This window comes from Odontesthes bonariensis, chromosome 4 (genome assembly GCF_027942865.1).
Source record: "Odontesthes bonariensis isolate fOdoBon6 chromosome 4, fOdoBon6.hap1, whole genome shotgun sequence".
NCBI lineage: Eukaryota > Metazoa > Chordata > Actinopteri > Atheriniformes > Atherinopsidae > Odontesthes > Odontesthes bonariensis.
In genome coordinates, this window is record NC_134509.1 from 18063541 (window position 1) to 18077973 (window position 14433).

Genomic DNA, 14433 nt, shown 5'->3' on the forward strand with positions numbered 1-14433 from the left:
AGTGAACGTCTGCAGGTTTCATTAGGCTGAGACTTTCCTCCACCTGCCACCTTCTAACCGTGTAATGACGTCACTTTGCTCGTATCTCAGAGACGCTGCAGGTTTGACGAAATGGCAGCATTTGATGCATCAGGAGTGGGAACAGGTAGATTTATTTGTGTTTTCTATTATGGCCTCTGGGTTTTCTGTGGTGAGTGTTTCTCTGTTGAACATGTACGGAGCATCCTGAAGAGGAGAATCAGACGACAACAACCAGGGACTGCTGAAGAACGGACACAGATTTCTCTGAGAAACTGCAATAATCGGTGTCCTCAGCTCCCAAACACATTCTCTCAAAGAAATAAAGAAATGACAGATTGAAGGTTGCAGCTTTTGTGGAAACGAGGCTTGTTTTGTGCTGTTGAATCTTGTTCAGTGTGCTGAATCAGCTGATGTGGTGTGCACAAACAAACAGACTCATACGCATAAATCATTCACTGCAGTTATTGATGTGTCAGTAACACTGAGTGTTCATGTAACAGCTCAGACAGGTAATAACACACAGAGATGATACTTTAAAATACTTAATATATTTTAAATGTTTTGACTTCTTTAAATGCAGGTTACATCTCCAGAAATGAAGAAATTATCTCTGTGAAAGTATGAACATCTGAAGCTTTCACCTCCTTTATTCAAACATAACCAGCTGTTGCGTAACACAAAGGACAATTTATTGTGGTGAAACTCTGAACTGAGGGCTGATCCTCTCAGGCAGCTTCGTGTGTGACCGTGTCCACATGGTCATGATGTAATCTCCTGTGTGAGCTCAGCACCTGTAACAGGAAGCACATTCAGACCCAGCATCAGTTAAATGATTCCCAGGTTTTCATAGATGACGTCATCACCCCCGGCGTCGGCTCTGGCCAAACCGACGCTAACAGAGGAGGAGGAGGCCGACGTGGAGGGGGTCACAGAGACCGAGGGAACGGGCGATGGCACTTTTTTGCAGACTTGAGCATAAAGGTGTGCGAATGGGTCGGGTTGGCTTTCACCTCCCTGCATCACTGAGTCTGCCTTGCTCACTGGCTCGGTGTAAATGGGTTCATCACCTGCAGAACACTCTGTTTCACCTGCGCTCGGGAGGACGGTTTGTTTGTTCTGGTCCGGACTGATTTTGTCAAAGACATCTGAGTAAACTGAATCCAGAACATCTGCCGTATGGCCGGGATGAGGCGCCGAAGAGGTGGGACGGGGCGTCTCGGATTCTTTTGCACCCGGAGGTTTGAGAGGAAGAAGGTTTGCAGGGTCGACGTACAGAGCTGTGGTCGGACGGAGCTTCAGGACGGATGGGACGCAGTCAGACGGGTCGGCATAAATGGCATCTGGTCGGCTGTCGTGATGGTCTGCAGAGGTTCTGCCACATGTGGGGACCAGCGGGAGCGGCATGAGGGTGATGGGAGCAGGAGCAGAGTCTGACTGACCGACCGAATCAGCCGGTGAACTATCCTCTAACGCAGGAGATCTCCTGTCCTGTGTCCTCAGCTTGCTGTCCAGCATGGCAGCCATGTTGGTCATATCTGGTATTTTGGGGAGGGGGGAGTGAGCCCGTATGTTGCTCACCGTCACCGAGACGGTCTCTCCCTCCTGAGTTTGGATGCCTGGCGCGGCTGAGGAGCTTTTCTGTTTGATGGTACTCTGAATCAGAGAGAAGATCTTCTCAGCCTGCTGGGTCTCAAAGGAGAAGGTTCCAGGACCAGAACCGCAGCGTCTGCCCGCTTCGATGCTCAAGGCCAGCTGGCAAGAAAACAGCAGAGAGGTGAGAAGACTCAGTCCAACACAAAGAGCCCTGCTATCATGTCAAACTTTAAGGATTCTCTTCCTCTGGGCTGCCTATCTTGTACCTTGTCTCTTCCGTATCGCCTCAGCAGCTTATACGGCCATTCTCTCACGATGTTCTTCTTCTGCGTGTCTTTCAGCTGCAGGGCCTCCTGTCCCACCTGCAGCCAAAACGAGCCCTGCAGGCCACATCGGACCGCTGCATCCGTCCTCTGAATCACCACCCAGAACAGGGGGACTGAGAGGAGAAAGGGGAGAATCGTCTCATTACACAGATACATCCACAGAAAGAGCCTCCACATCCATAAGAAGCGGGCTGAGCTCCCTGAAGATAACTGACACATACGGTTGTTCGGTGCTGTGCGTTTATAAATGGAACCAAATGGATCCGACTTTCACAAAGTCATGTGTGCGTGATGCTGTCAGGTTGTCACCCTCATGGCTGTGAGCGAGAACTTTTCCAACTCATCTGCACAAGCTTCTGCTTCAGCAGGCGGTCGGATGGGTCGGCATAAATGGCTCTCAAATCAAACATGTCAAAACAAAAGGTCTTTTATACGTTGCTGACTGGAGGCAAACAACCACAATGTGCAGATTCAGAATCTGGCTTTGGGCCCTGGATAAGACAGAATTAGACACAAATAAAAGCAGAGGAACAGAAGAATTACCTTCATCTGCCGACGCATAAATCTGGTTCTCCTCCATGAGGAGCTGATCAGGCCCAGAGCCGCCTCCTCCTCTCTGAGAGACACACAGAACTGTGTCAGATGGTCTGTACATAAAGCTGGACACAGTGGAGCCAACGAGGAATAAACCCAAAAGGGTAGTTCAGAGTAGCGGCAGACTCACCGCGTTTCCCAATCACAAGAAAAAAACGTACCTTTGAAACGAAGCACGAGACAACGAGTTTAACAACGTTAGATTCTTTAAGGAAAACTAAACGTTTGGAGTTCCATGAAAGAGGGAAAATGTGGCTGAGTTCTAAGTAAGTATGACGAGTCCAGCTGAGGTAAAAGCCTGTTTCCATTTGTTCCGTTTTATCGATAAAGTTTTATTTTTAACAGATAAAAACAAGTCAAAATAAATTATTCTCAGAGTCTTCACTGACCAACAGAACCAAATCCAGAACCTGCTACAGCAACACTCTGTAAAAGTTGTTCTGGAGTCACAGAAAGACAGAAAGTTTACAGAATCTACAGGAACAGCGTTCTGGAAGCTTCTCCAACCAGCAGGTTACCTGTTGACAGGTGAGGGTGTCAGGGTTGGGTATAACAGCAGCATCCACCAAAGGTTTAGTCCCTCCAACAGGGATGGGTCGTGGCTCACCACTTTGGGCCATTTTTTTCACAATATTCTGCTCTGTAGATGCAGAAAAACCAACGTTCTTTACAATCTTTCTTCTCTGACGGAGTCAAAGTGGTGAGCCACGACCTGCCGATGCTCCAGGACAGTTTTAAGTTTTAAGGCTTGCACACGTCTCTGGTGTTGCTTTACACGAAAGTGTTTAAAGTGAATTTTTTCCAACCTGAAAGCAGCTCTTGCAAAGTTTGTCCACCCAGTCCACACACTCATCTTTGAGAGCAGCAAACACCATCGTTCTGTCCTGGGTCTCCACACAAAACGCTGACATGTTCTCCTGCAAACACAGAGCAGCTCGCATGATGGATTTTATTCAAGTGACACATGACAAACAGGCAGAGTGACTGACCATGGGACAGGCCTCGGCGTTCGGGGGGAGTTTGAGGACGCTGATCAGCTCCGACAGCCGGACCACCTTCACCCTCCTGTCCCCGAGAGGCTGGTGTCTCCAGGCGGAGCCGTGATCACCTCCTGCCCCGCCTCCTGCAGGAGGAAACAGCAAACTCACAATGACTCTGCAAACCACTGCTGAGGAGCATCAGACTGCTTAAAGACAGCTTGCATTTACATATTCATTTAACCAACATGATGAACGTGGTTCAAACACGGAGAAATGACCCCGACATGAACAAGATAATTCAGTCACTGTGAAAAGAAAACTTCCAGCTGAGAAAGTTTCCATTTGAGCTGCACAAACCTTTCAGGAGGAGAATCAGTATGGAGCAACTTTTTTTCACCAATGAAACAGGAAACCAAGTCTTTGCTTTGAGTCCTTCTTTTCTTTCTGTTTCCAACCAGCAGAGGTCGCTACAGCCCGTCCTCCTCCTCTTTCACACACAGCGCGCCACACCTCCTTGGATCGCCTTGTTGCTGAAAAGTGCTATATAAATAAATTTCACTTCACTTCACTTCTGTTCTGCCGTCTGGTGTCCAAGTTTTTCTCCTTCAAGATGTGCTGGAGCATCTTGTGTTTTATGGTTAAAACCTTTGGACTGTTTAAGTGTATCAGTTGTAGTTTAGATTCCCTGGGATGGATGTGCTCACTGTGGCTAAGTTCAGGCTGAACGTGGCAGCTGTGAAACCAACATTAGTTCTTCTTCCCTCTGCCCTGAAAGGCCAGCTCTTCCAATCAGCACAGCATCTTGGTTCGAGTGCATCTCACAGGCCTGTCAGCTGTAATTCAGCTTCACTGTTTCTTACATCTTCCTGGTTGCGTTTATCCTTTAAAACAAACTAACCTTCAGGTTAAACCGCGAGGCCTTTAAATCATCTCCCATCTCCGCTGCCTGTCCCGGATATTTAACTGACCAGAGATATTAATGATGCACAGGAGCCAACACAAGATGCTGAGATGGACCAACACATCACGCGCTCCACTAAAAGAAGAATTAATTACATGTGAGAATACAAACAAAAAAGTAGAGCTCGACATTTTCCCATTTATGTCTTCAGCTGAGCTTCAACAAACACACAGATAACCTCTTATTTGGGGTGTGTGTAGATGGGGTTTATACTTCATAAGAAGTGTTCAAAGAGCAGAAAGATCAGTTCATTCTCTTCATGAACAAGTCATCCTTGAACCCAGATCTCTCTTATATGATAATCTACTTCCAGTAGATGGTGCTGACTGGCAATAAGACACGAGTGAACTGTGAGTCCAGCTTTTAATAGTTTACATTTCTTTCATCCAGAATATTGCAGGCGAGGTTCCGTCCTCGGGTTATGATGAAGAAGAGTCTTTCCTCGGCCCGCTTGACAACAGCTCAGACACTTTCAGGTCAGCTCACTCACTTGGAAATGTTTTAATCATCATGTCGTCACATGACGGCACGTGTTCATCAAGCGCATTATCCAGACACAATGCGGTACGCAGCGCTTTGTCAACCTTAAACTTCCTCCGTCACACTTTACTCTCACGTCTCTTTAATGAGTCGTGTTATTCTGAAGTCCCGCTGTGAGTTACCTTTTGTTTCCTGGATTATCTGCTCTGCACAGGACATGAAAAGCTCACAGCTGCACGTGAGCTGGGACGGACCGCGCGGGACCATCTGCACGGTGCAGATGCAGCCACAGAGCTTATGTAACACCATCAGCATTCTGGGCTCTGCTGAAGCTGTCAGATTCACTGCTTATGTTCTGCACCCTGCACCCACCAGTGGGCTGTTCCTCCGTGATTCTCCGTGACACAACACGATTCTCCCATCTCCCTCACTCGTTTGGTGTCAGACTGTTAGTCTCGAGCCGCTCCTCTTCTTCACTTACACGGGTCAGAAAGAGCGCTGATGATGCTCACCAGGAGGAAATGTTCAACTGAAAGCGTTTTAAATGAACAACGTTCAACGATCCCTTTGACAGGAAACCAGTTCGTCATTAAAGTTTCTGTCCTGTGTCCAAAGTTTTGGTGATTCTTCTGCGCAAAGAGAGTGTGTATAAAGCTGAGTTTAGCATCTCTAAAAGTATAAAGAAGTGTAAAGAAACACAAGCAGTGAAACAGCTGCTCAGGTAAATGTCCACAGACCTGCCTGATCTCCTGACAGGAAGAGTAACAGCCGCGTTGGTCAGCAGCTCAAGGCTCTATAACCCTGGATTTACTTTAGTACCCATCTCCTCTCCTAACTCACACTGACTTTGAACTTGTCAGGGGCGATTTTAGGATCTGGTCTTTAGGGGTGCCCAGCCCCCAGTGCTCACGGAGGCACATTATTTCTCACTAATTGAGGCGAACTAGTAGCCTGACTACGTCATACTCACGATTCTAGTCAGAATGTGAGTCTGATACCGCTCGATAGAGATTTGAGTATGGGGCGTGTTTCAACCGAACCAGGAGAAAAAATGCCTCTTCGCTCAATTGGATAGACCTACAATCAATCAGAGCAACGTAGTATGTGACGTAGATTAAGCAACACACACTTGTTGTAGGAAGGACGGCAAAAACATCTTTTCTATCGATAAAAGCCTTTATCGCGTTCCTCTGTTCGTCTTTCAAAATGAATGCAATGTGGAGATCCTGTAGAACAGACTCGATGGCAGAATCTACACACCCTAGCTCTCCAGCGGCAGCCATGTTTGTTTCAAACAAATTCAAACCAAGCGCTCTTTAGTGACGTAGTCGATAATGTCCCTGTTGATCACCTGTCCATCATCGTCTAAAGCCCGCCCTGGCAATCTGATTGGGTCGACTGTTTTGATGTCGAGCATAGAGATTTCCCAACTGAGCAGAGCCAGACCGAACTTCCCGACCAAACATTTTATGGGCGGGGCTGAGTTCGGCTGGCACCCAGGCTAGCGAACTAGTACATTTATAAATTTTGGAGCCGTATTAGTTTTGCTTTGAGCAGTGTTTTCCCCTACAACATTCAATTTTGACCTCTTCATTTCAAAAGACTGTGGCTTGACAGGGATAACAGAGAGCCTGAGACAAATATTGAAGATAACTCAACATTTATTTTGGGAGTAAAGAGTTAAAACAAAAACAAATGCTAGAAAATAAATAAAATGGTCACTAAAATAATGCATCCTTGAGCAAAAAAAAAGTGTTTTTGCATAATATAATATTTTAAAAATGTGCTGAGCCAGGGGGTGCCGAGCTATCTCACGGTGGTGCCTTGGCACCACTAAAAATACCCTAGCCTCGCCCCTGTCTGTCAGCAACTTCAGCGTTAATCATCTGGTCTGGAACAGTAAACAAGGTTAATTCGGATGTCTTATCAGGACGCCTGGGCAGCTGTGACAAGATGCACCAAAAGCTCCCACAGGATTTCGTTGTGTTTATGAGGAGAAGATGAGGAGAAGAATAGCGTTAGGAGCCCAGATGTGATCTGAGTCAAAGTGAAACGTGGGCAGGTGTAACCCCAGAGTTTTCCCTGGTGTTTGACCCCAGCCTCACCAGAAACTGTGTGACAGGTATGTGTGTGCACAGCACAACAGGGTCATTGATTATAACAGGATCATAATCAACCCATTGTTTATGCGAGGCGGCAGCTACATGACATGAACCCAGAACTAGTCAGCTGCTCAACTTCCAAGCTTTTATATTCTTATAACCCAAACTTTACAAAGTGACGTTCAAGCCTCAAAGTTCAAGTAGAACAGGTACAGAAGTTCCAGGGGCGAGGCTAGGGTATTTTTAGTGGCTCCAAGGCACCACCGTGAGATAGCTCGGCACCCCCTGGCTCAGCACATTTTTAAAATATTATATTATGCAAAAACACTTTTTTTTTTGCTCAAGGATGCATTATTTTAGTGACCATTTTATTTATTTTCTAGCATTTGTTTTTGTTTTAACTCTTTACTCCCAAAATAAATGTTGAGTTATCTTCAATATTTGTCTCAGGCTCTCTGTTATCCCTGTCAAGCCACAGTCTTTTGAAATGAAGAGGTCAAAATTGAATGTTGTAGGGGAAAACACTACTCAAAGCAAAACCAATACGGCTCCAAAATTTATAAATGTACTAGTTCGCCTCAATTAGTGAGAAATAATGTGCCTCTGTGAGCACTGGGGGCTGGGCACCCCCAAAGACCAGATCCTAAAATCGCCCCTGCTGACAGACCTCTTCTTCTCACTGACTTCTCTGTTCCCTGCTGGTGTGATTCATCAAATACAGCATGGCTAACACTCCTCTTTGGCCTGTTGTTGCCTGATGCCTCTCAGTACCTAGCTGACAGACACCAGAAGGCTCCCGCACCACTTAAGAGGAAGCCATCTCAGGTTGAGCAGTTTAAACTGTTAGTCATGCTGCTCGTCCAATCAGTGCTAAGCCGACGTAGCTAACAGAAATTATGGTTAAAACTACCAGAAGAAGAGTAAAGTTGTGATAAATTGCACCACAGATCTGTGGGGAGCAAGGGAATATAAGTCCAGAAACATTGATGTACCTCCTATGTCCTGGATCTCCAGTCGGCCCACCCCACTGCTGCTGTGGGGGAACAGAGACAGCCACACTAGCTTCCATTTCTGAAACGAGGGAATTACAGAGAAAGATCAACACGGTTCAGAACTCAGTTACCAGCAGGTAAATATATCCACGTCTTATGGATGACTTTCATATCTCCTCCCACTTTTACACCGACACACCTGCACTCCTCTCACCCAGAACTTTTCTTTAGAAGTGGTTTCAACCTCCCACATGTGACACAGAGGTAAACATTAGTCACAGCTGTGCCATGCATGCAGAGAAACGTCAGAGAAACGTCAGAGAAACATCAGAGAAAGGAGGAACCACCCACACACACAACCTCAGCCTACAGAAGCTGCATTTCTGTGTTTGTAAAACAGAAAATGTCAAATTAAGATCTACCAACTCAGGTTAGCTGTGATGAATCCATCACATTTTATTGGGACTAAACGGCTGCTTCAGTTACTGCTCTGCACAGCTGTGTGTGTCGTGTGTCAGTGCTGTGCAGGAATGTGTCGTGTTTCAACTTGTTCACTCGGATTCCTGGAGTCTCAGTTTAACAGCTCACAGAGAAGAAGAGATCTGTTCTGTCAGGGAAACCCGTCCTTTCATCTGAAGTCTGAATGGAACTGACATGATGTCTGTGGATGTGTTACTTCTAACATGTTGAGTTCCACACCGGGACAGAATATCATCCTTTTATCTCTCTTTCAGTTACTGATTTACTCTGGCGTTAGTTTAGGAGAAGAGGGTGAACAAGGCTTCAGATTCGATCATATAAATGCTTCTAGCTGCATAAAGTAAAAACCAGACATGTACTTACTTTGCCAGCTTTGTGAGGTCGGAGGTAAACCTTCCCTGTTTTGGTCTGAGAGTCCATGAAGGGAGGAAACGCACCTCAGTGCTGCCTTTGGATCCAGAAGCACGAATGAGGCTTTTAGTTTTTTTTCCTTTGCTGAAAGATAAGGTTGGGCCGTGCCCACACAGAGACATTCCTGAATGAAATATGATCCCCACCTGAAGCACACACACAGCTGCAGGAAAGACAGAAGCAGCAGGACAAAGGTCTTATTAAGTGTTTCAGTGTCAGATAAGGAAGTCATCTGGATTTAAATCATTCAGAAGTGTAAAATGAAAGTATCTTTACTGTTTTCTGACTTTTCTGTGTATTCAACAAAGTTGGGACACTGAGTAAAATGTAGATAAAACAGAATATGATCACGAGCTAATTTTACTATTTTTTGAAACATATGACCTCATCTTGAATTTGATCTCAAAATAGATGGGAGAGGCACAGCAAAAGGCTGGAAAAGTAAAAAAGAAACATCTGGAGGAACATGTTGGAACTAATCAGCTTAGTCAGAGACATGATTGGGTATAAAAAAAGAGCACCTTAGAGAGGCAGAGTCTCTCAGAAGTAAAGATTGGCAAAGATTCAGCAATCAAATCGAAACTGTCTTTGAATGTTCCATCATCTACAGAACATAATATGATCGACAGATTCTGAGAATCTCGAGACATCTCTGGCTGAACATCAGTCCTGGGTGTCTGTGACCTTCAGGCCCTCAGGCAGCTGTGTATTAAAAACAGACCTGATTCTGTCCTGGAAATCCCTGCCTGGGCTCAGGAACACTTCCAGGAATCACACCTCACATAACATCCATAGATGATTGTTAAAGCTCCTTCAGGCAGAGAAGAAGCCACATGTTCACATGATCCAGGAACTCTGCCGTCTTCTCTGGACCAAAGCTCATTTAAAATGGACAGAGGCAGAGTGGGAAACTGTTTTGTGGTCAGATGGATCAGAACCTGATGCTGCGTCCTCCAGACTAAAGAGGAGAGGGACCATCCAGCTGGTTATCAGCTCTCAGTCCACCAGCACGGCCTCGTAGTAGAAGAGTCCGGCTGCTGGACTGACCTGCTGCAGTCCAGATGTTTCACCACCAGAAAACATTCCAAATACAAGAAAGAAGCCAGGAATCCTCCATCAGACAGGAATGGGACAACATTCCTCTCCCAAAGGTCCAGCAGCTGGTCTCCTCAGTTCCAGATGTTTCCAGATGTTGTTAAAAGAAGAGGGGATGCTGCAAAGTGGGAAACATTGACCTGTCCAAGTATTTATGAAGACAAGATGAGCTCAAATATCTCATGAAACAGTAAAATGTCTCTTTATTTGTTCTATTGTGAATAAAATATTGGTTTGTGAGATATGAGTCTTAACGGTCATGGAACTGGAGTTATACATGTTCTTATGTCTAAAAATAAAGTTGGGGTAGAGATTATGTTATTTTTGTATATAAAAGCTCTGTAGATGTCTGCATACCTAACAAAGTCCCAGAAATGATAAACACATTTGTTGCTCACCCTCAGTGAGGACATCTGAACACCGTCGTGTAGCATAAATGCCAAATGGGGCTGGGTTTGGTGTTACACGAGGAGATGATAATGAATTATCCAAAACGACACCAGGTTATGAAAGCTGCTGCAGGAAAGGTCATTGCTATATTTATTGAAGATTCCAGTTCACAGACACAGGGACCAAATCTGCTGCAACAACATGGCGGCTTCGTCCTTTCTCTGCAGATTTCTGCTCAGCTGCCGATTTAACGAGTTTAAAACTCACAGGAACACAATGTTTGTGAAGGAATGTGTCAGCGCTTAGAAAGAATAGGACCTCAGAATTACAATGAAAGTATGCTCACAGGGATGATTCTGCAGATGACGGTTGGTCTGTAAGATGTTTTATGATGTGATGAAACTCCTTTTATGGGAGGATTTAATGAAGCGAGGAGCAGTGTGTTGCTCTGCATCTAATCCTAACCTTGCTCAGGCTTTTAAAACTGTCCAGTGCAACATGAAAGCTCCTGAATCTTCCTCCTGTTTCCATCGTTCAGCACCATGGGACTGAGTCTGTGTCCCAGAACAAATACTCAGGAATCCTACAGGATGAAGCTCTCGCTCTTTCAAAGCTCACATCCAGCAGCTGGTGAAGGAAAAACTTGAGTTAAAAGAGGAAAAACATGTCACTTCATGTACAGAAGAGGCTTCGTCATCCCTCAGTCCTGCTGTTTGGATCTGAAACATTATCCCTTACAGACACACAACAGGAGATCTCAATAAGGATGATAAAACTATATCTAATGAAGAGCAAGTTCAGTTTATTACACTGTGTGTTTGTGTAAGCCCTTTAGAAGTGTGTCCTGTCTCCCACTGATGGGCTCAGTACGTGAAAAGCATTCAAACCTCCGTGTCTGAGGAGCTCAACAACTGGAGCTCTGAGACAGATTTTACCACCAAACCCCCCTGGAAACTGACCGAGGCCTGTGGTTTTGCTTCGCTTTTTCCACCTCGGCCTGACACCAACCATCTGATGAAATATTCATTCGGGACTCCACAGTTTTCTCTTGACTTGAATAACTGCTGCTGCACAAATAAAACTGAATCCATACATTTTATATCCAGTCTGTCAGCAAATATTCTGCCCTGTATGAAAGAGGACTGAGTCTTTTATTCCCACATGTCAATAAGCTGCAGTTCCCAGAGGAATTCAGAAGGACTGAGGTTACATTTCCTCCCTGTTATGAAGCTGTTAGCGGGACGCTCTCAGCGTGTTGTTCCACGCTGTCTCATCAGCTTTGATTTAAGCTAAAGAGGCATGGTGTGCAGGACGTAAAGTTGCTGAATGCAGTGATTAAATCAGGCCCAATGAGTCCACAAAGCCGAAGGGATCAGCAGGATCCTCTCAGGAGAAGGTTTTCACATCCCAAATTCACTGTTGACATTAAGATTAAGCAGATTAAAGTCAGCTGGAGGTAGCGAGACATGATTAAGCGCTAAATGTTACTGGATGTTTTGTCTCTCTGACCACAATCAGGTGACAACACACACATCATGACACACCAGCAGTGAATCACTGCAGTCTGTGACTCAGAGAGATTTTACTGTCATTAAAGATAAATCACAGCCTCCTTTCCATTCAGCCAGTCTGAGTTCTGCTGTTAGGGAAGATGCAATGATCTGTTGAAGCAAACCATACTGGACCAGCGCAATGATGCTCATTTACCAGATGATATCCTTTGTGTGTGGACCGGAAGCAGATCCGTGGAGGAGCTGGTGCTCTACCAGCTCAGGGAAACACACTTTGGGGTTATGGAGGAGCTCCACCTTCAAACAGCCAGCCTGCTTCTGTGCTGCGGGGCTGCTGTGGTTACACACCGAATATCATCGATGACCTCAAAGACAGCCGCGCTGGAGGTTTCGTCACCGTGCACGAGCGTCGCTTTTACAGGTTCTGGAGAGAGACCCAGTTGGACTGTTCTCAGTGATTATTTTCTCAGTAAATTCTGACTATAACAGATGGATTCTCAGGCTCGGAGCTGGTGTGAATAATGCAGCCTAATAATTATGAGGGTTGATAAAAGGCTGGCGGCGCGTTCGGCTGTTAACGGGCTGCAGAACATAAACTATGATTGGTTTAACATTTCACTGTCAGCTGGAGAATGGCCTAAATGAGGGTCGTCCCTCACTCAGGGGAAGGTCACTTCCACACACTCCACACTCACTGTGTGTGTGTGTGTGTGTGTGTGTGCATGTGTGTGCATGTGTTTGCATGTTTGTGAAGTGCCTGCTGTTTGCTGCACGTCGAACATGTCATGACCGGTTTGCTCTTCTGGAGGATCATTTGCCAAAAGAGGAAGTCAGTTATGTGTGTCAGTGGTGGCATAATAACGCAGTTACACGTTAGAGCTTCACATGCGCGGTGATTTATCCCAACCAGGAACTGAAATTCAGCAAAACTAAGGTCATCATACGGCCATCTCAAGCCTCAAGCTCCAGAGAAAGAGAAAATCCATGTTTTTAGCTACTCTCTCCACTTATTATTCATATGTGAACCTAACCATGTATTTTTGATGGAAAAATTAGAAGTTATTGGACAATACTGGGTCAAACAGGACTCAGACTTGGTCATTATAAGGTTTCTGAACATCTAATAATTGTGTAATGAAGTAAAATGTATGTGTCCATGTAGGTGAGTAATTTGAGAGTTTCTGCATGTGTGACAGTTTCATGTGATGCATGTCACGCTTTAAAAACAATGATTTGATTTTATAAGCCAGAACATTCAGCAGCTAAACACAGTCTGTTGGCTGTGACGACTCCTTTCTGTCAGAGAGTGTTGACCACGTTTATCCAGAGAAGAAGAAAACATCTGCTGTGATCAGACATCATCGTCAGTCCTGTCCTGTCCTGATGTGCATCAACGAGACTTAAAACCGACACCTAAGTCGATGGACTTTTACTTTGTTTAAAACTTTTTTAAATCTGGGTCGTCCCCTCTCAGCACTCATCATCTTTCTGCTTTTTCTGCTATCTCAGACATTTCAGACACAAAGCTGCACTTCCATCTGTATGATTCAAGATTAAAGATCAACTTTTTTACTGAATATCTACACAGAAAAATAAAAATAAGACACGGCTGAACAAAGAGCAGCAAATTTATACATAATAAAATGGTAATGGATTCATAAAGTGCTTTGCTGTATGATGATAATAGTTTGGTTCAGGTGGAGTTATGTGGAGGAGGGGAAGGACAATCCGTTAATGATCCTGACCGTCTGCAGTCATCCTGCTGGATCTGGAACAAATACTGCGGTACCTTCTCCCAGATGGCTGCAAAGAAAACAGTTCGCGAACAGGATGCTGAGGGTCCCTGATGCCAGCCATAGCTTTGCTATCCTGGTAGTTAAGCAGCCCGGTCTGACTCACAGATGACTTCCTTTATGCTACAGTCAGTGAAAGAGGAGCCTGCAGCTCTCTGTGCTGCTTCCATGTAATTTAAACGCATCATGTGCCTCCATCACATAACGCGCTGTAAAGAAGTTATGCTCACGTTAAGAATTTCACAGAAATGTCTGCATGTTACAGTCGGAAATGAGTTTGATGAACCAAAACAGGTTTGGTTGGTTGTGGACCAGAAACCAAAAACAATGAGCTACTGAATCACTAAATCACTCCACTGAGCAGCACATATTACATTTGTTCTATCAGCCATGTGACCTGTTTTTAACACAAGAATACTCAGGAAAATAGCTCTTTAGCTCTGTAAATAGACCAGGAAACAAACCCACATGATGTCAGCATAACTGGGTGAACGCTGGACTCGGGGGCCTGTGCGTGCACGGTTACCTGAGGCTCAATGTTTTCATTCTTGTTTCTTGTCAACAAGCGAACTGATGATCCTCAGAGTCCAGCCTGTGACCTTAGGAGGCTGAGTGATGCTACATGGACGCTGTGCTGTGTGTCCTGAAGGATGTTTACTAAGAGAGCAAGGAGGAGGTCTGTGGAGGCCAGGGGCCACTCTGCC

The 14433-nt window shown here is 45.2% G+C and overlaps 1 protein-coding gene across 1 annotated transcript; it reads right to left on the minus strand.

Moving 5' to 3' along the window:
• Positions 1–644: 644 nt before the first annotated feature.
• On the minus strand, positions 645–9009 carry LOC142378599 (docking protein 1-like). Its single transcript, XM_075463292.1, has 7 exons — positions 8893–9009; positions 8050–8128; positions 3524–3657; positions 3341–3451; positions 2484–2556; positions 1881–2053; positions 645–1773 (listed from the first exon to the last, which is right to left on the minus strand). The coding sequence occupies exons 1-7, from the start codon at positions 8947–8949 to the stop codon at positions 847–849; spliced, it is 1554 nt and encodes a 517-aa protein (XP_075319407.1). The 5' UTR covers positions 8950–9009; the 3' UTR covers positions 645–846.
• Positions 9010–14433: the final 5424 nt, after the last annotated feature.